At 33.8% G+C, this 23,556-nt stretch overlaps 1 protein-coding gene across 3 annotated transcripts in view; it reads right to left on the bottom strand.

The window, feature by feature from the left end:
- Nucleotides 1-285: 285 nt before the first annotated feature.
- Nucleotides 286-23,556, bottom strand: part of RhoGAP71E (Rho GTPase activating protein at 71E) — a 180,203-nt gene continuing 156,932 nt past the window's right edge. For 2 of the 3 annotated variants that reach the window (XM_069828628.1, XM_069828629.1), the window contains one exon: nucleotides 286-15,168. In XM_069828628.1, the coding sequence (XP_069684729.1) occupies nucleotides 14,819-15,168 (350 nt within the window). In that variant the 3' untranslated portion in view covers nucleotides 286-14,818. The remainder of the gene's footprint in view (nucleotides 15,169-23,556) is intronic. The other variant, XR_011332625.1, reaches the window with a different exon arrangement.

Below are 23,556 nucleotides of genomic sequence, written 5' to 3'. Positions count from 1 at the left end.
ACATTGTGCAACAAATTCATTTCATAACGATTCTTCTGTAATTTTTCTTCATTCTGTATGAAAGAAATATCACTGCCAACACTTCGGATACTATATCAGTATTTCAAGCTAACATTTTCATTACCGGTACTTATTCTTTACTACTTGATAGAAGAAATACAATCACTTTTTGTCAAATGACATTGTAAGTACAACAGCTATTTTAAAGACAGAATGAGCATACAATCCAAGTGAGGCAACTTCGTTTCTTTCATTTAATGTTTGTAGAGTCAGCACACCATAATATTTAAATAATTAATTTTATATATAAATTTAAAAATATTTTATGTTTACATGAAATAAGACACTGTAAGTGTAGTTCACATCTAATAACCTGTCCTTATCAAATTAATAGAAGAGTTAATTTAGAAACCAACAATTTTTTACATAGTTAATTTATTTATTACAATTTTGGATCCATACACAATATACAAATACGAAACTGCAAAGTCAGCCTTAGTACTACTATCTGAAAAGCTGAGAGTGTTTTGATGTCCTTCCCAGTTTCACTGATACCTCTGTGGACATTACTGAATACTACCTAATGGAGTCCAAAATGTTTCAAAAAAGTACTTTTACTTATTCAAATAGACTGCTTTCTTTCTGAGGTATCTCTGTATAAAAATATCACAAATTATACCTCCAATAATCAGAACTTATAATGTTGCAGTACTTTTTACTGTGCTTTATTCACCAACCACAAAATGTGGTACACATTTCTACATAACTGAACAATGTTATTTAATCACGACGTGAAATTAACTATGACCTCTATGTTACTTGAAACGATTATCTTGTCAACAAGTCAACTGTGTGAATTATTAAAATCTTACATGTCCTAATATTTTTGCAACGAAAGGTACCCTGTATAGATTTTATAGCATAGTTTTCAATAAAATGGGGGAGGGACGGCATTACAGCAACTAAATGGTTTCTGAATTTATTTCATATTATAATTCGTAACCAATATATAATAAGTTGTATGAAGTAAGGCGTAATTCTAAAATTGTGAAAATGATGTCAGTATAAACATTTTGAGCTATATTTCACAATTTTCGAAGATTATTTTTAAGTGACATATTTTACATAAAACAGACTACTCCTTAGTGATTCACAATTCTTAATTAGGTAGGAATGAACTCAGTAAATTCTTTTGTTTTATTATGGAATGATGAATAAAGCACAGAGTGGAGGCTGAGCTCAGAAAACATGTGACTAACAAGTCAAAAAGTAAGTCGTGAAGATAAATTCTTTTGTACTGAATGAGATAAAACCAAGATGACTTCTGTTTGGTATCCTTCTTAGAATAAATACAATAAACACATTTATACAACAGAAATAATTATCTTTCACATATGTAAAAAAAACAATATCATTATGGATTTACTTCCTGTGATGTCATTTGCAAAGTGCATAAGTGGAGATGGTAGAGAAGAAAGATATAGAATAAAATTAAATAATAAGAAATATAATAACAAATAAAAAAATCTAATAAATATGAAACTAAAAGTAATAAAAAGAATACTGTTTTAATTAAAGATCACATAAATTATTATGCTAATTAAAAATTCTTTGGTGCTTAAATGTGTGTAGTACCATGCAAAAATATATATGTATTATGTAAATGTGTATTATAAAAAGTGACAAAACTGCACACACATGTGATGATATAGTGGAAAAATGAGAAATGATGCCAAGATCTCTACTCATTAAATTATCATTTTAGAGAGTTCAGGGCAGATGTTATAGTACAAAGAGACTGTTGGTGTTCTCAGTGATCAGTTTAACATTAACACAATCTTTAAAAAAAGTACTTCCACACTTCCAAAGCTTCTGAAAATAGCTTGGAGTACACATATATTATAGACTCAAAATGCCAACTGATATATTTACTTATGCATAATGTATGTCCTGACATGAAACTGTATAACTATTTCTGATGCCTGCTGCCATGCAATATTTACTTTATATTTATTTGATTTATCAGTTTCTTTTGTGCATAAAATGAGATGTGATTTATAAGTGAATGCCACATATCTGAAAATTTTGCCACTGAGAATGTCCGACACATGCCAACCTTTGAAGCCTACTGATTATTAAGATTATACTCGAATTAAAAAACAAAATTCATAATTTTCCATCCCACAAAATACATACCTATTTCACATCACTATTTATATAAATCTTTGTATAAAAGTAGTATATAGAATATGGCTTACATATAATTGTTATTTCTTCACCTTAGTATATTTCATTATCCATTAAACACATTATCTACTTTTAATAACACTTCCTCCTATTTAGATTACTTACGTAAGTGATCAGTTTTCAATACACAGAGTAGTAGGTAGTTAATCTACCATAAGAGAGATAGCTTTCTTAACTATGGACAGACATTACTTTAATCAACAATAGTTTTTTGCTATTCAGTTAGATAATTATACTTTGAAGGACAATGATTACTTGGTGACCATAAGAAGATAGATTCAAGGCCATATTTAATTCTTTGTAACACAACTTGATTTTTTAGCTGAGGGACAGAGAAACCACAAAACTAAGCTTACCATAAATTACATTATGCACAAGTAAATAGGATGCACACATCTGGACACAATCGCCAGTTATCCGACTGTAAGTGAAAGCCAACTGGCTCTGTATAAAAATTGGATTTAGAAATATCTTTGTCTAATTATCAAATGTGGGAGGCTATAAGAAAGATTAAGCAGTTTAGGAGATGGACAGACTTAAACAAAATAAAACAGAACTGCATTTTTATATATCACATCCTGTCATCAATGAAACATTATTTACTTTGTAATGATATCACTATTTATAATTTCGCTACAATAATTTATAAGTACCAATTCATGTAACTTATTTGGTGACTTTATGTGAGACAAATACAAGGATTGGAACAAACTGTCTTTTCGTGCTATCACCGTGAATTGAATACGTACTAGACCAGATGAGTATATATGGTTATTAAATATCCCCATTTTTTTAATATGTCATCTTAAGTGTCGACAATTTTGAGAATTTATTAGTCTGATGATGATATGATAACGCAGAATTCCTGCATGGAAATATCATATGTACTTCGCCATAATATTTATTAGTCTGCCTGAATAATAATACTAATAATAATAATAATAATAATAATAATAATAATAATAATAATAATCGATAAAAACAAAATATAAATGATCTTAAGAAAATAGTTGTACCTCTAAACCATCCATCTATCATTGTGAAGTAGTAGAACAGAAGTTACTAGAATTGCAACCAGATGTGTTCATCATATGGAATGCGTTATACTCCATACTCCAAGTTTTATCAAATAACTTCAGTTTCATTAGCCTTAACAAAACTCAAACCTTTACATTAAAAGCAGTCACTCATTCATAGAGCCATGCACACACGCACATATAAAATTATTTAATGATCCCATAACACACACATTTACATCAACTTTAAACCTGAAAATTGTTCTACATTAATAGTAGAAAAAGTAGTATAATCATTATGAAAAATGATAATTATACTTTTGGTGGTGGTGATCACAATGACGATAATGGTAAACTGAATTAATGTCCATCTTATTCTCCACTCTTTCTTAATGGAATGATATATTTTAAAAATTTATTAAAGTTTATATAACATGGCTAGAACCGTTGCGAATGCATAGGAGAATATATAAATAGATTGCACAGTTCCTTGTAATTGGATGGTTGATTTGTCGATGATAACTAGCAGCTGCCTTTGTGACTGCCATATGTAGCACTGCTCCACTATCTTAAATCACTCTTTCATACAACTACTTTTCAGCAAACTTTAACATTGTTATTTAAATGGTAAAACTGTCTTTTCTCCAATTCTGGATATCAATGATCTGTTTTATCTCTTAAAATAAATACAGAATAAATGAAAAGAGAAAATTACATCATTTCATACTGATAATTTTTTAAAGAAAGTGCGAATTCTTTTATTTGACAAAACACCAAGTTGGGGATTATTATCTAATAATTTTAAGCTAAAATTATGGAATGAAATTGGATGAGTCAAAGAAACAAACCAGTTATTCAACTTATTTTTTACAATACATACTATTTTTATGATTTTCTATAGATAAATAATTATACGAAAATTCTCTTTCATTAATCTAAATATTAAATACTCTTTCATATGACGCAGAGAATACAATCAATAAGCATATTGCATTATACACTGACTTTTAGAATTATCAATCCAGAGGTAATTTAATTCCTTTTGCGACTTATTTCGACATTCTGATTGACTTCTCCCTATAACAATCCACCATCTTGTGACCAATAGCAGAACAATCACAGAATTTTAATTTGAATTCATATTTTCTACTTCTTTTCCAAATCCATTACCATTTATGTTTTTCATCTGTGCTTTCGATTTCTCCCTTAAAGTTGCCTATGAAAACATACCACACATTTATTAAGGTAACTGTAGGAGTATTTGACAGTACTGCGGTAATTCACTTATGTACAAATATAAAGGTAAAATACCTATGAAGCGCAAGATGGCCTGTCTTCATATTTAAATAGAAATGAAGAAGAAATATTAGTGAAATGGGTGATGGAATCTGCCAAAGCAGGATTTCCTGTAAGTAAAGATCAGTTATGAAACAGTGTACAACATCTAGTTGTGAAGTTGAGGGGAGAAACTCCCATCGAGAACAATAGATCAGGGAGATATTGGTTGAAACTTTTTTTAAGAGGCATCCTGAGTTGAATGAGTGATTGCCACAAAACCTTACCACTTCAAGGGCTTCTGTTACAGAACATCAACTAAGGTGGAGAGGAAGTCTACAACTGGTGTATACAGCATATGCACCAACAGTTAACAAAGAGTGAGTTTTGTCCACTTCTTAAAGAAGTATTAGATGAACGTCTGACTCCAGAAATATTGAAGAATGGGTTCAGGAAATGTGGTTTGTACCCCTGGAACTGTGAAACAGTGGATTTTGAAAAACTAAAGGGTGATTCTACAGTAAACATACCACAGAATGAGGATCAACAAATAAATGTTACCATGAACTTCCTAAGGGATTAAAGCAAGTTCTTGGTGAGAAACTCAAAACTTCTGAGGAATGTTTTGCTCTACAAAATGGCTGGCAAGGCCCAGTTGAAGATACTAGTCTCTATCATCTATGGAAAAATGCAAGAAATAGAGCCAATTATAACACAGCACAACATCAGAACCAGACTACTGTTTCACAGGTAGAAAATGAAAAAGAGACAGAGATAAATGTGTTTGAAGAAAGAGCAGATGGAGATGATGACGAACAACGAAATGTAGATCCCTCTTCCTTAAATGAAAACAGTGCCAGCAAAATCACAGATTGTATCCCATCACCAATTAAGTCAACATTATTTTGGCCAGAACCACGATTTAGTACAAACAAAAGAAAAAGAGAAAAAATACTGTCTGCTGCATCATCTGAAGAGTGGAGGAAGTACTAACAAAGAAAAGAGAATGCGAAGCAGAAGAAAAAAAAAATCAGTATAATTCCAGTTCATCAGGTAAGAAGAAATGGTTTTTCAATCAGAAGGTGAAGGAGACTTATGGGGAGAACCCAGTGATGTTGAAGATGATGGTGATATTGACACAGTTCCTGGAGAAATATCAGAACCTATTGCAGCTGATGATTTTGTCATTGTGCAGTACGATGAAGAGTTCTAACTTGGCAGGTTCTCTAAGTACTGAAGGATGACGAATACCATAACAATACTATGATGAAAAATGATAGGTATTCCTGAAAATGGCCGGACAGAGAAGATATTCTTGAATATAACAATTGTAATATTAATCAGAAAATTGACCCTCTTCACTTATTCAATCGCCGAGGCGCATTTTTTATCCAAGAGATGGAGAGGTTTTCTTCCTCTTTAAGCTCTCTTGCTTGAATTTAATATGTTTCGTCTCTTTGACTATTTTTCCCTGCATTTTTTTAAACAGATCAACAGGAATAATTATTTTTCAATGAAGTTACATTTTGTGTTATTACTGCAGAAAACTGTATGTTATTTCAATAAAAATTCTCATGCATTGACATGTCACTATTGTGTCAATTTCTGATATACCTCAACATTTTTCTGTCAACTACTACATCAGTTATATGTGACTAAAAATGAATTATTATTTACATAATAATGATATAATGAAATACAATAAGCATTATAAACTTATACTGTGAATTACAAACAAAGTATAGAATGACCTTAAAATTGTTTGCCAATAAAATTGTACTTGTACCTGTGAAAACTATTAGCCTGTTAATTACTCCTACACTTACCTTACATTTTTTACAAACTGCTTATCCTGATTACATCATACGAGTATGTAGGTGCAGATTTAAACACAAGCAACAATATTTTATAATAAATACAGTGAAACTGCTGCACGTAACTTTCACCATCCTTACATTTCTTCTTCCTTCTTAAATTACATTAACTTTTAAAAAGTCTTTCTCTCTATTCTCCCTTTTAATGAGTTGCGAAATTAATACATATGGATAACTACAATCACTATGGAAGTGGTGCTACATAGAAAGAGTCACGCTTGTAACACTTCATTATTAAATTTGCTACCCTTTCTTTGGCGTTTCTTTGTATGGAATGAAATGATGAACAACAGCATTTTGTTAAGATACACGTACAATTTTTCTTTTTATGAACAATTCTTCTGTCAGTTAGAATCCAACTATTTTATGTGATCTGATTAAACACATGCAGAGAAATGGCAGAACTCTGAAGACAATACATCTTCACAGAAGAACAAAATTTACTTTAACAAGATATTCATTTCTAGCTACTCATATTATAAATTCATTCTGAAATATATGTCTTAATTATTTACTGTGAGACAGATATAATAGATATCGAAAATACATTTTCGATATATTCGATATATTCCTCAAATGAATTCAGGCAAATGAATATTAACATCTACTCTCAAGTCATGTTTCAGACATATGTGTAAATACCCGCTGAATAATAATTCACCATCTATTTCAAAGTTTTAGCTTACATCATTCAGATGCCATACCATAAACAGTGAGATCAAAAATGGTATCGTTATTTTCACTTCAATTTGTGACTTTTTTTTGTATGTCAATTATTGCTTAAGCTAACAGTTCAATAAAATTCCAATGCAACAGCAGCCAGTTCAAATTTTAAAATTTCCATATCACTTGCTGTGTCCAACAAAAGGATATTACTTAAAAACATACTGTTATTTTACTCTATTACTGGAGGCAGTAATGACTTCAGTGTTCAAAGAACAGTACTTAAATGTGGCAACAGTGGTCTCAAGCTTCTGCTTAGGAGCTAGATTATGACAATATTCTGAATACTGTTGTGCTTAAACATCTTATAGGTTAAATTTATTACCACAATTAATATATTACATAATTCAGTAGAAGAACATAATTTTTCTTTTCAGAATTTAATTAAAATATGACCAACTGTTCAAACCATTCTGTTATTAAAGGAAAAACTCTGAAAAAGTGAACTAATTCTGACTGAGAATTCTAGTCATTCTTTCAAATGATTAATCTCAATATTGTGACAAACATACAAGTTATCTATCAGCAACAAAATAAACAATCTGCTTTCAAACAAGTTACAGGGAAAATTGTACAATGATAATTAATGAGTGTATATGAACTGAACTGACGATATGAGTCTATGAAAATTGTAACAGTGATGGCTAACTCATTGGAAATTATGACACTTATGTAAGACAGGTTTTTCTTAACTTCCCTTAATTTCTGTCAATCTTCTCATTTCTCTCACATTCGACTTGGCACACAACAGTCATTAGGCACAGTACTGTTGGAATTCAATGTTAAATTAATAGCTACACGTGAACCAGAGTTCCTTGTACCAAGACTTATTTCAGTAGATGGGGATGACGAATGGATTCAACTGACATGGGAAATCGAGAGAAAAACTTACTAGTGTCACATTACCCACAATAAATTGATGGCTTTGCCCATATAACTTTACACAGAATTTTGGTAGTGTTCAAACGAAGCAAAAGGTACTTTCGTCCCTCAAAAGCCCTTCTTCAGTACAACAATGACTTATTTCATAGCTCTACTCGAGAGAGCAAGCCCATGAACATGCTACAATAAATAGCTTTGAAAAAAGGAGACACAGAATGCTGCGATATTTCTGAAATCAGTACATATAAAAAGTCTGTAAAGAACAAATTTGGTAGAAATTAATTTCTTGCATAAACTGTTCAGAAGTTCATACTGAGGCCAGCCATTTAAATGCAATATGAATGTAACAAATGCCACAAGTAATCCACTTGCCATATCTCTAAGTGTGCGTTTTTAGCAATCATCAGGTGTGCACTGCCAACTCCCACATAATGCAATGATGTTCAGGATTCCATATCATAAATATAAAATAGGCCTTATCAGTAACACTGTCACATTAAATAAGAACATAAGCCTCACAACAGTGAAATTTCCGAGTCTGATATGCATTGAGTCACAACTGACAATATGAAGTAAGTAGATATAGGAGTTTGTAATACATATAATATTGTTATACCAACATAATGCCATTTTTTTTTCTTTTACTTTATGCCTAAGAAAATCCCACGACATCACTAATTTAAATCAATGACATAACAAAAAAATAAAATAAAGAAAAGGTGTACATATTGTTATACCTTGTAAAACAGGAATTTTAATACTGCCAACAAACATAATTCGAATACGCTATAGATTCTTAATTTATTCATATTAAAAATAAATCAATGTTTTTTCTCCTCTTCATTTTGCATCACTGTCCATAAGGTAGGTTAAGGTTATTTACTTGATTTTATTGTTTGTTTGAGTTTACAATATAATCAATACATGAGATATATTGTCGACTTGGAAGTAACAAAATTATGATAGAAAAACGTAATAAGACAGATATATGAATCTGAAATGTTACGAATGTTCTATAATTGCAAGGAGACCAAAAGCATTTGGAAATAATATAAAGTTAACAAACAGACAGCTATATTTAAAATTGTTCAGTAACACAGAAGCTTAGTACTTAAAAACAGATATGCCAAGATATGACGAAACATAGATAGTAACACAGTTTCTAACACCACACTGCTATGTGAAACAGAGGGCTAAATTAACAGACTACTGTTGTTTGCTAATATGTGGAGTTCTTTCATTTACCACTATACTAGCCTGGCAATGTAAAAGTTTCCACGTAGTGGAGGTACCTGTAAGGTAGAACAGATTATCCCTCATGACAAATGGATAGCAAGAATTACAATTAACAAATTTTAATGTGACTGATAAAATGTTATCAGATTTTGCCTGTTTCCTTCTCATTGTAAAACCAGAGACTTTTACATGTTATGTACGATATGGAATCTGTACCTTTACTTCCTCTTTGCACGAAGTTATCCTAAAGCCTTTTTCACTACTTTTGAAAATCCACTGCTTGAATCCTTTATTCTTGGTCCCATAGAATGCATGGCAGCCACTTCACCTCCAAGGAAGATAAGACACTTATGAGATATAAGATTAAATTTCTTTTTGTAATTCTTTTCTGTAATATAATTCGTAACGACAGATGTAATGAATGAATTTCTATTTCTGTGCAGAACAAAACTACATCTTCTGATAAGCTGCCATGGTAGTCCAGTGACTAGAGTGCTGGATTTATAATCCCAGGCTCGATCCTTGGCATACCCCCAATTTATAACTTGTATTGGACAAGCTTGTGGTCTAGGTAACAAAATATTCTCTGGAAGCTCAGGTTTCCCTGTGACATCCCAAGAAATCTTCTTGATCTCAACTCATCGCATGTGTAGCATAGACCAGCCTCCTATGGCGCACTCTGGACAATGACTCTATAGGGTAAATTGATCTACATAATTGGTTTCATATGGGTGAATGACGTGAGTGAAGTATCCGCCATTAGTAAAAAAAAACTTCTGATGTTATGAAAGACTGGCGAAAATATATTTTCTTTTCTTCATCACAGTAAGAACAATAAATATACCAATTAAACAAAAGCTGAGCCTTAAGAGACAGTGTAGTAATGAGATCACAATAATGAAGCATCTAAAAGAGGCTTCCCATACATATCACAGACCAGATATTGAGCACATTTTAGATAATACAATTATAGAATATTATATGTAAGAGAAATGTTTGTCAGTTACATCTGTCAATTGTTAAGTAACTGGTCATAATAACACTAATACCAACTTAAGTACTGGACGTAACTGAACAGTAGAATTTAACTAGAGACTGGTTAGGTTAATCATGAGCACTTCAGTCTGAATAGACCCAATGTGTCTACCTCTTTCAACAATAGATATTTAACGTTACTAACCTAGTTCCATTCCTTTCCACAAGATTCAACGACAATAAGTATATGGAAAGATCAATTCTAGATTATTTAAAATTCAAAGAAAACTTTGCAAGTAATTAAAAATATTACTCATAAGTCTGCTTGTTAGAATATATGCAAATTTACTTCATGTATGTCCAGTAAATAATTATTATGAAAAGTATAGATTAAAACAAAAGTAAAGTTTAAGGACCTGTCACTACTTGCAGTCAGTAGCATAATAGTGTACATTAAACATCTTAGACATACAGTAATAATCTAACCTAACACAATTCTGTAGTTACATCACGTAAGAATTCAGTGATAAAACAACAAATAGGAAATTGTTATAAATTATGAATTGAAAAAAGAATGAAATGCAGTGATTGTAACATAGGCAGTAAATTGAATTAGCTTTAGTCTACTTAAAACAACAAACTAAATATACAACTTTAATTTGGTAACTTATTATCGTTTATAATAAACATTTCAAGTGGTTATGGTAGTCATAATATTACAGCTGACCATAAGTTTAAGAGTTATAATGTCTTTGTTCATTCAAAAAACTTTCTGAAGAAGATTAGACTGGTACAGTAGGTACATAAATATTCCTCAGAAAAATAAATAAAACAGAACTTTCATCGATGCTATAACTATTATCAATTTGATCCACTGTGTATTACTCAATTAAAATACCAAATGATAAAGGAAAAGTTGAGTCTTAATTCTCTTTGAAGATAGCTAGAGTTGCCAGATGTACGGTTTTACCCGGAACAATACGGTTTTAGTTCTTTTTATTCTGTGTACAGTGCAAATCTTGAACCGTACGCACAATGTTCCATTTTAAAATTCCAAATCCCGTGTTCAGTATCTACGTCACATTTGCAGTGTGGTTGGTGGCGGCGTAGTAGTATGTATGACAGTACCAAAAAAATTGATGTATTTTATAGATTTAACAGATGCACAAAAACCGAAAAATATTGTATTTGTAATAAAGTTCTTGCTAAGCTTTCCCCATTTACAGCGATTATTTTCAGTAATGGCTACAAAATGAAGGATGAAAAGAATAGAACACTACAAATATTATAAAAAATTAACTTTTTGTAAAATTCAACAATGATGAAAACTGTAGTGAATTTTACAAGAAGATTTTGTTATATAAATAAATAGTTAAATATGGCATATTCAAGTGGGAAATACAGGTTAAATATAGGAAAATATAGAATGAAAAAGAAAGTTCACAATTAATTATATGACATAATAAGTATTTACAATATACAGAGTCTGCCAAAAAAAATGTATACTCTATTTGTCAGACTGTTTTGGGATATTGATATTGTCAATTGATTTGAATTATGAGTATGTTGTGGTATGGTCTTTTGCTCAACAGATGTCGGTACTTTCATCACAATAGTAAGAAAATAAAATAGCTGGAGCACGCTTGACATCAAGCAGAAAAAATGCATTCTGAAGTGGTTTATAAGATTTGGTAATGCCGTTGAAGTGCAGCTTCAGTGGAGGCAGGAGTATGAAACAGAACCGCCAACTCACCTAACAATTAAAAGCATTACTGACAAGTTTGAGGTGCATGGCATGATTTGTGATATTCACAAAGAAAGATCGGGAAGACCGCACACAGCTGCTTCATCAGCTCTCGTGTTGGAAAGGTTTGTTACTTCTCCACAGAAGTATGCTACGCAATGTGCACATGAAGTGGGGCTTAGCAGTACAAGTGTACAACGAATTTTGAAAGCTGCTAAGTGGAAAGTTTACATCCCACGATTACTGCAGGCAATTAAGGATGACGATCCTGATCATCGACTGCAATTTTGCGAATGATATAAGTGAATGGTAACTGAAGACGAACAATTTGTGACGAAGGTAGTATGGTCTGATGAGACCCAGTTTAAACTCAATGGAACAGTGAATTGACATAACTCGTCTACTGGGCTCCGAAAAATCCGCATGTTCATGTGGATAAGACAGTCAATCTACCAGGGGTTCATGTGTGGTGTGGACTATCATCTAGGGCAGTGGTCGTCAGCACACGCTGAAATGGGCAGAGTGCATGAAGGGTAAGGAAATACGCTCCGTCGTGCACAAGGGATACAGAGACAGCATACCCGCCAGCAGTCACTAATGCATGCTAGGGCAGTGTCTTGTCCGCGGGTAAGAGACGCTAGCCCGAGAGTGCAGTGTTATAATGACCGCTGATTTAGGGGCTTAGTAATCCTTTTTCTTTGATGGTACTGTCACTGGAGAATTGTTCCTCGAAATGTTACACACATCAATTTTACCAGGTGTATGTATGCTTTATGGAACTGATGATGAGGTCTTCTACCAACAGGACGGGTCACCACCACACTACTACCTAGCTGTATGAGCTTTCCTGGATGACAATCTGTAGGGACATTGGACTGGATGAAGAGGACCCATTGAGTTTCCCCCACGATCGCCAAATCTAACCCCTATGGATTTTTACTTGTGGGGAACTGTGAAAGATCAAGTCTATCGATGTAAGCCGCGCATACTGGAGAACTTTCGCCAGGAGATTACAGCAACATGTGCAGCGATCTCCATTGACATATTGACCGATGTAGCTGCGGTGACCGCTCGTTGTTGCGTTATGTGTCTGGCTGCCAACAGCAAACATCTTGAACATCTAAAGTAACCATGTACTTAACTGAAGACAGTACTACTTGTGTGATCAGTACTTAAATGTAAAACAAACATATAATAAATAGTTTTCGTTCCTTAAAGAGTGCATACATTTTTTTGGCGGACTCTGTATAATGCATAAATCATAATAATATTAATTGTATTAATATGTAATACATTGGTTGGGTCACTGACTGAGTAGAAACTGCCTACTGAAGGATGCACTGGAAGAAATGGTGAAAGGGAGAAAAGTTCGAAGCAGAAAAAAATATCAGATGATAGACGACATTAAGATATATGGATCATATGCAGAAACTAAGAGGAAGGGAGAAAATAGAAAAGATTGGAGAATGCTGGGTTTGCAGTGAAAGACCTGCATTTGAGCAGAAAACTCTTCTTATACACGCAATGTTTTTTTCTAAGAAACCGAATCTGGGTGAAAGGTGCTCCTTATTTCCCATCTAAAAATCTGGCAACCCTAATTATAGCAGAAACATTACAGTAGTTAACTTCAAGTCACTAAGTTTTTGTTTTTTACTGAACTGTCTTAAACAATCTTATCAAGATGCTTGTCTTATGATTAATATTGCATATGTACGTGTATTCTTGCTTGTACTGAACAATCATGTTGTTTATCACTGAATTATTGCGTGATGTAACTACAGAATTGTGTTAGGTTAGATGATTACTGAATGTCCAAAATTTTTAATGTAGCTAGGTAATATGCTACTGACTGCAAGTAGTGACAGCTCCTTAAACTCAACTTTTGTTTCAATCTATACTTTTCATAATAATTATTTTCTGACATTTTCTGAACAATGTTGAATCCTAAAAGACGACTACAGAAATTAGGGTTAAATATCAGAGGCGGAAGTGTACTACACTTACATACTACCCAACAAAGGCCACAGCTTTGTTTATCACTCTCATACACAAACTCTCATGATATGGAAACTGCAACACAATACTAAGACTTGTTTTTAAACTAAATAAACAAGGAAGCATGAACACTCCTTCAGACAAAAATGTGTCTTTGCACAACAAAAATAGTTTCTATCTCGGAAATAAAACTGATCTATACTTCCAAAATATTTACATATAGCTAAGCAATACTTGCAAGAGTGCATCTTAATTTTCCTCCCTCACACATTAGTGCAATTTCTTATGTCTGAAAAACTTCATACTTATATACCAAAAATACCATAGGCATGTCTTTTACACCACTCAAAACCTTTGAGGACACGTGAACAGGAATGGACCTGGGTAGATAGTGTTCACTTTAACTGGGTATACTATTGAAGTAGCATGTTGCTATTATGTGATTAGTTAAAAGTTTGCTGATACGCTTTTAACCTGTGTTTAGTATAAATAAGAAAATATTTCTTAAGATTATTTGCTTGGCCTCCACTAATTTAGTACCCAACGAAATCTCACAACAAAAAATTAATTTTGTCACATTTATATTTTCCTTATATCTGATATTCCATCATAAATAAAGACACAAATGATGATTCAAAATGGCCCTTGAGACAAAATTAAAACAAAAGCATTCTCTATCACAAAACAGACATGCTTGCCGAGACAGAATTTCACCTCAGCACCACTATTAGCACAAAGCTGAGAAAGTCAATGAGACGAAATTATATGCAAGAGGATCTTTCGCACAATATGGGAGTGTCATGCACACACCTGAGTGCCACACACTTCTAAGACTTACTAGCAGACTAAATTTATATTCTCGGTTTGTACGTAAGTGTGACATGAAACGTCTGCACATCCATCTCGGTGCAGTCTTGAGGAGTCACGCCCACCATCACCCCTTTTCCATCATCCCCCCCGCTGACCACCACAGTTTTCTTGCCTCCTCTTCCTTCATCCAACTTCCTCTCCTCACCACTGTTACGCTGTGATTGAGTAATAATGCCACTAGGTTGTGATACTTGCTTGGCACCATTCTCCTTGTTTTTGCGCCTGCTGGAGCTTCGATGAGGCAGATGACGTGACTTATCACTCCGACTTGAGGATCGACGGATGCTCGGACGTTTCACCGATTCTGCACTGGCACTCAAACCTGCACCAACTGCGATGAAGATAACATAACTATCCTCAGTACATGTAAGATTGTTGCATTAGATTATACAAGGGAGTAGAAAGCAGATTAACAACTGAACTTATGCACTGGAATATTCAGACTTATTGTGCTTTCTCTGTCTTCATCCATAAATAGTTTGGCATCTTTAACAAAGATTACTACGATATTAATGGCATATTGTTAGCCGAATGGTTAAAGCGTCGGTTCTACACTTCTGGGATCTGGATTCAAATCACAGTGAAATTTGTGGTAGACAAAGATGGTGTTCAGAGCAAATTTTTATAAGGTATTGCAGTTTCCCCTGTTGGCAATTCACCAATTACGCTGTTTATTATTATTATTATTATTATTATTATTATTATTATTATTATTACTATTATGCTACATAAATTCTTATCCTTTGATGCACCAAGAGCAATATCAAAGGGAGTATAAAGATCTACAAGTTTGTCATATTACCAGAGTGGGCACTTTAGTTGACGAGTGAACTTCACAGCACACGCCATCAAAAAGAAATTATAGTTTTAATTGGGACTTGACAAAGTTCATTTAGTCCCATAAAATAGCTCCAGAAAATACGATCTTTTACCTGTGCTATAACATTCACATAATAAATGCCAGCAGTTTCATCTGTTTTTAAACATTTAGAACAAAATAAATACAACCCTTTCTCAATCTTGAATAGGTAACTTCTCACTTCATAGCTGTTAGTAACTCAGACAATTTTTGCTTAGTTTAAACAATTTGGAAAACAAGCTCTAATTTGGTTTTTTAATCAGAGCCAATGACTATCCTTCACCTTCAATAGTTTTGCAATACAGTACCTTCTTAATAACATGTTTAATAGATTTATAAAACAAACCAAACAAAGACTCAGGTTCTGAAACAATCTTCTTTATCTTTTCTTAGACATCGGTCATTGCATGGCACTGAAGTACTTCATTTCCCAACAAATATTATTAACTTGATTAAATTTTATTCAGTCAGTATCACTAAGTATTTTATAACTAGCATGGATTATACCATAAGAGATCCAAGAGTTTTTAAAGCTACTTTACTACAAGAAGCAGTACGTGTTCTTATATTTATAGCCTGCATTTTCCCATATACTTGATATCATGGCAAAAATCTCAGCCTGAAAAGCTATGGTATATGATCAATACTAAAGGTTGACTGTGTATAACAACTTATATCCCAAAACTTATAATGAAACTGGTTTTAAAGACTCGTTTACAAGGTGACAGATCTTTCATGAGAGTAGCTACCACGAAACTTATGATAGTTCACTCTCACGATAGAAAGTGTATACAAGAGATTCGAAATGAGGCCATACTATCACAAGAAAATGTCTGGAATGGAAACAGTTCAAGCTATGTTCAGAAGTGTTAAAAAAAAAGTAGGAAACAGAAAAGAAAAGTGTGGATTAGAAAGTAGATAGGAAGAAGTATGCTAAGTGCTTCCAACACTCAGTGCTGTGACATTAGAGCTGGCAAGTGAAGATTCGAAATCATTTTGCAATTTTCTACGCATGGATGAAGAATTACTCAACATACTGCTGAGTATGGCAAGGATCTTAACAGCTAGTTTTATTACAGTGCTATAGATATCTCCGTTGTAGGGGTAAATATGCTCTGCATGTATAATAACATGAATGTAATATTTTGTGGTAACTGTTAAAGTTATATGTATGCGCATTATAATACATATTCTTTTAATGCTTTTTTTTGTGTTTTTGTAACAGGTAGCACCTAAAATATAAAAATAAAACACCATGATAAGCAAGGACATTTCATCCAAAGTCAAATTAAATGTTACTCTTCGATTCCTTGCTCTGGTGACTCCATCACTTCTCTACAGTCCTTGTAGAGAATTCCAAAATGCACCGAAAGCAAATTCTCTTGGATACTATATGATCTTGGTTGAAAATATTTAGGTTATAGTAATTTACAGCAAAAAATTTGTATTACATATTTATACAGTAGTAGCATAGTATTTGTACGCCTAGAAACATAAAATTTAAGAAAACTGTGGTTCGCCAAGAAAATTCTGAATCTAAATACCTATACAATGCCTACCTTATCACAAATAGTTGTCATATTGAGCATATGTTAAATGTTCTCTTCCTCCAATGCATATCGAATGTTATGTTATCTCAGAGCACCTGCACTAACAAGACATACCAGTAATAAAATCCCATGTCCGCTACTGTGGAGTAACGGTTAGCATGCCTGACCGTGAAACGAGCAGGCCCAGGTTCAAATCCTGGTTGGGACAAGTTACCTGCTTAGGGTTTTTTCCAGATTTTCCCTCAATCCATTAAGAGCAAATGCTGGGTAACTTTCAGCACTGGACCCTGATTCATTTTACTGGCATTATCATCTTCATCTCATTCAGATGCTAGATAACCATAGCAGTTGATAAAGCGTCGTAAAATAACTAATTAAAAAAATAAAACCCCACAGATTTCCGAAACGGCAGTTTCCAGATTTATGTTTATTAGAACTTTTTGCCTTGTTTCATTCTCTTTTACTCATCTCTGCAGTTTGTACCTGTAATTATGAAACACTCTGTATAGCTTAAAAAACTATGTCGGTCCCTCCAAAGTTAGTAATCTAAAAACTCTGGAAAATTCTTACTTATAATAAAGATGAAATTGGAAGGAAAATTAACGTTAATTTCTAATGTGATTTGCAAATAATATGTGATATTCAAATTGTCAAGTTAGGGTTATTGTAAGCTTTATTTTTGAGCAGAATATGATGTTTGTACTTGGAATTTACAGAGAATGTTAATATGAGGTTCTAAATGAGATAATACATAAATAGATATTAGCTTAGATTAGGTGGAGTCTGATAATAGTTGTTGATTATTAGATTACATTAGATCAGTTCAATGAAGACGCCAAAATGTAGAACTTTAAGAGATAATTTTATATTATTATGATGTACCGAAGTACATATGATATTTCCGTGCAGATATTCTGCATCATCATATGATGAAAGATGAGTGGAACGGAGAAAAATTCTCTCCGGCACAGGGATTTTAACCCAGGTTTTCAGCTCTACATGCTGACGCTCTATCCACACTAAGCCACACCGGATTCCCATCCCGATGTCGGATCGAATCCTCTCAGTTTAAGTTCCACCTCTTGGGTTCCCTCTAGTGGCCTATCCTCATGCACTGCGTCATAGACATGTGACAATGGCACAATGTCCACACATGTACAGAGGTGCACTCGTTAGGAGTGACTAAGTGGCCGGGATCTGACAGAATAAGCGCAGTCTTAAATCACTAAGTGATTATTTTTCGCATATCATATATTATTATGATGCACCAAAGTACATATGATATTTCAGTGCAGTTATTCTGCGTCATCATATGATGAAAGATGAGTGGAACAGAGAAAAATTTCTCTGGCACCGGGATTTGAACCCGGTTTTTATCTCTACGTGCTGACGCTCTATCCACCAAGCCACACCGATGTCGGATCAAATCCTCTCAGTTTAAGTTCCACCTCTTGGGTTCCCTCTAGTGGCCTACCCTCATGCACTGCGTCATAAGAGATAAGGCAGGCCTGAAAACTGAAATGTACCAGGTCCGCCAATAACTTCAAAATAATCTGATGACAAATATTACATCAACCCTTGTTTAATATAGTAAAAAATGAAAATAAACATGTAATATAGGTGTCTATAAAATAAGTAACTATTTTCGTGTTTCAGTCAACGTACGAATTTAATTTTTTTTACAGCATTATCATCAGGCACAATGCTGACTATTGCTGAATGTGTTGCCATTGTAGCATGGTGTCTAGAGAATGTTCCATACGATGAGCTGCGATGACGGTTTCAACGGAAATTTCGAAAGGCTGGATCAACAAATAAATCCATATGGATATTGTTGAATAAATTTAAATGAACAGGCACAGTTGCTGATGAGTCTCGACCAGGTCGGCCTTTCATATGCGAAGCAGTCATTGAAGTTATATGCGAGTCAAATGAATGGAGTCCTAAATCTGTTCATTCTCTTGCGCGTCAATTGAACATTTCCCGATCAAAAGTGCTGAAATTCGTTTTGAAGAACCATGCTTATCATTTGCAAGTGTTACACCAATTGCATGAAGAGGACCTTGCAGAAATATGGCAATATGCAAGGGTTTGTTGGAATCTGTGGAGACCGATGATTTAATGAGACATGTGTTGTTTAGAGATGAGACAATGTTCCACATAAGCATAGAAAGCGATAGAACGATATCCTTAGAGAGGGGGCACAATAGGATGATAAAATAAGCTGATTCACAGATAGTTACATATTCTTATCATGAGCATATACAGGATGTTTCAGAAATACTTTGACAAACTTTGGGGGTATGTTCCTCACAATAAAACAAAAAAAAAAGTTCATATAAACATATGTCCGAAAATCCTTAGTTTTTTAGTTATTAATGAAAGAACATAATGAAACATCTGTTAGATATTGTCAGCTTGGTACCAAGTGTTGCAACTTTAATCAATTCAGAAACTCATAACAATGGAAATTTACGTTCAATGCGTTTCGAGGTACAATCCAACAACTTAACGTAAGTTTGTAACCAATAATAATATTAATTTTGTTAGATAATCGAATGATGTTATTGATACAAGTCGATACTGTGTGGGAATATTTGAAAGGGTGTGACAGTCCATGATCCGACGAGTGCATGCATGTGTGGAAGCAAGAGCAGAACATTTTGAACATTTGTTATGAGTTTCTGAATTGATTAAAGTTGGAACACTTGCTACCAAGCTGACAATATCTAACAGATGTTTAATTATGTTCTTTCATTAATAACTAACAAACTAAGAATTTTCGGACATATGTTCATATATAAACTTTTTTTCTTGTTTCGGTGTGAGGAACATGCCCCCAAGGTTTGTCAAAGTATTTCTGAAACACCCTGTAAATGTGCTCACGCACATAAAAAACAAATACATAGCCTTTTTTTACGGAGGAGTGGCCCAAAGGCTTGCACCACAGCTCAAAGCTTATTGTGCTTTTCATTCATGTTCTGTGAATGATATCTAATACTGAATGGCATCACTCCCTTCCTATTGTGAATGGGTCTAAATGACCCATTGGATTTACTAAATTTAACACAAAACATAGAAAAACAGCGATAATGTGACAAGAGATTTGAGTAATCCTAAGAATATTTTCTATTACTTTTGTCCACAAAAATGTAGTACTTCGTCATATTTTTCACTTTGACACATTTATTGTGATTGGGTCATTTAGACCCAGTAACGGATTTTGATTTTAATTATGAGTTACGTACTGTTGTTCTGTTCCGATTTTCAGTTACAGCTTGAGTTGAACTAAACATACATACATACATACATACATACATACATACATACATACATACATACATACATACATACATACATACATACATACACAAACACATACACACATATGTACATACATATACATACGTGCATTCATACATACATACATACATACATAAGTGTTCCGCCCAAGGGCAGGTCTTTCATGCAAACCCAGCATTCTCCAATCTCTTGAGCTATACATAACTATACATAATATGTGCAATTGTGTAGTCTAATACTCCCTTATGTTTCCTGTGCGTGTACAGGCTTGCACAGTGATTGCTGTTTTTGTAATGATAGTCTGATTATGTGAACAAAAATGTCTGCAGTTATGCTAACTGAACATGAATTACATAATTTGTGAATGAGACAGATGATGATGTCACAGATGATTCCTTCAATGATCATGACTTTCATTATTCAAGTGAAGATGATCATGTCTCTGTTGGAAGTAAGGAAATGATATGGTTGAAGGAGATGAAGACGGTCTATCATTAGCTAACGAAAGTGTTGGTGATGTATACAAGTCGCGTAATGGTACAGAAGTTATGTTGCAAATGATTCCGAATGAGAAGAACAGAGAAATGACACGAGTGTTAGAAGTAAAGGGTGAAACTTTCGAACTCATTACATCTCAATAAATGAGAGCTTATTTGGGTCTTTGAAATTAGCCAGTGTGTACAGATCTACTGGAGAATCACTTCAAGAACTGTGGGACAATATGAATGGTAGACCTGTTTTCCGTGCAACACTGTCACTTCAGCTTCTCCATACTATTAGCAGATTTCTCAGGTTTGAAACAAATCAGACCGACCAGTTAGATGACGTCATGATAAATTGGCTGCTATTATATCTTTTTTCTACATGTTTGTGGGACAAATGCCAAAAATGTCCTTGTCCTACCAAGATGTCACAGTAGATGAGCAGTTGGTGCCATTTCGAGACAAATGTCCCTTCCGCCAGTACACACCTTCAAAACCCAGGGGGAACGAAGTATGGAAAAAAATGGTGATGTAAAAATAGCATATGTTTGTGGACCAGAAGTGTACAAAGGAAAGCCAGAAAGTGGACCACGAGAAACAAACCAAGGCAGAGATGTTGGTAGCATTGAAAAAAGTGATTGAAACATCACCACGGACAATTTTTTCACTGGCTATATTTTGACTGTGGAACTTCTGAAGAGGAATCTAGCGTTAGTCAGAACTCTGAGAAAAAACAAACCACGAGGTATGCAGCTAAACTGTATGAGACCAGTGTGTTCAACCATTTTCGGATTTCATCCCAACATAACTATGGTATTGTATGTGTCTTAGAAGAATAAATCAATAGTTTTGCTGTCCACAATGCATCACGACTGCAGTCTATCTTCACAAGAGCACAGAAATCATATTACATTACAATAAAACGAAGGGAGGAATTGACACCACAGATAAACTTGCCAGTACCTACCCTTGCAAAAGGAGTACCAAAATATGGTCTGTTTGTGTTTTTTATATTGTATTCGATATTGCAGTAATAAATGCTTATGTATTATATGTTCATGTGAATCGTGAGTACAATCTAAATAAATTGTACAGACGAAGATTGTTCCTGAAGATATTTGTCTACAATTAACACAAGCAATGCGAGAAGAAAGGATGACAAGAAGCCTGCCTCAGAAGATAGAACTAAGTTTGGAAAATGTTCCAGGAACGAGTTCAGGAGAAAGTGCAAGGAAAGAAAGTCAGTGTAAGGAATGTAGACCAAAGAAAGACTGCCAAAAATGCGATAAGTGCAAAGCATTCCTCTGCCAAGATCATGCAAACATTTAGGCCTATTGCAACATTTGTATAGACTAAATTGGTAATTAGTTTGTGTTCACACATTGGTAAATAAGATATTATCTGTTTTTTTGAACCAAGGCTTAAATAAAGGAAGATGTTTTATTATTATATCCATTTTTCAAACTTTGGGTCAAACTGACCCATTCACAACTTATGTGACAAAGTTTCGAATATAATAGGAAGGTTATATGAATACAGAGTGCTGCATTGTGAACTTAATCCGGGCTATGATAATGGTGAAAATGGCATTTGAATAAATGATGGCGAAATGAGTCCGAGGTCCAATGCCGAAAGTTGCCCAGCAATTCTGCTTCAATTAGTTGAAGGGAAACCTCGGAAAAACCCCAATTAGGTAACTTGTCCCAACCGAGATTTAAACCCGGACCCACTCGTTTCATAGTCAGACATGCTGACCATTACTCCACAGCAGTGGACAATACATACCTACAAAATGTACAATTTTGTCATTATGTCTTCTGAAATCTATACAATGCTAAGTATAGCAAAATGTCATTTATATCAAATAAATGTCGATTTTTGTTAACTAGATCCTAAGATCCTTGTGTGCACTAGAGAGCTGTACCATCACTGATTTTGTAGAATACTTCACATTTGTCCACTTCACCATTTGTTCGCTTGTATGGTCACTAGTTGTAGGTTAAATATCATCACTTGTAATAATAGCAGCTGCAACAACAGTTACACTATTATCCACAGTATTATCTGTGCATTTCGAATTGGCGGCTCAAGGTCAAGCAATGGACTGCATTTGCCACTTGTGCTTACCCCAATCTTGGACCATTCTTCTCAACTAAAGTCAACTGGGACAGCCGGAATTACCAGTGCTTTAGTTCACAGTTTTCAGTTCAGTGACTCGTGCATAGCTTGTACTTTTGTACATTTCGTGGCCTTGGTTTGACAAGGTTCTAACTAACAAAATTTGCAAAAATATATTTTTCACTTATAAACACTCTTCATAATACTGTCTAGCTTATAAATACATTTCAGCACCTTTTGTTGAAAAATAAACGAACTAGCAATGTGACAGAGTTCTATCTGATGACAACTTTTGAAAATATTTATTTTGATAAAGTTCTAACTGCAAGCTGCTACTGTTCTCTCGCAAAGATGTACGAATTTAATTTGTGTTATGCACAGCTAAGCATGATATCATATTTTATTTG

The sequence above is a fragment of the Periplaneta americana genome, chromosome 6 (assembly GCF_040183065.1).
Source record: "Periplaneta americana isolate PAMFEO1 chromosome 6, P.americana_PAMFEO1_priV1, whole genome shotgun sequence".
In the NCBI taxonomy this organism is placed as follows: Eukaryota; Metazoa; Arthropoda; class Insecta; order Blattodea; family Blattidae; genus Periplaneta; species Periplaneta americana.
This window is presented reverse-complemented; position numbering and strand designations above follow the sequence as displayed.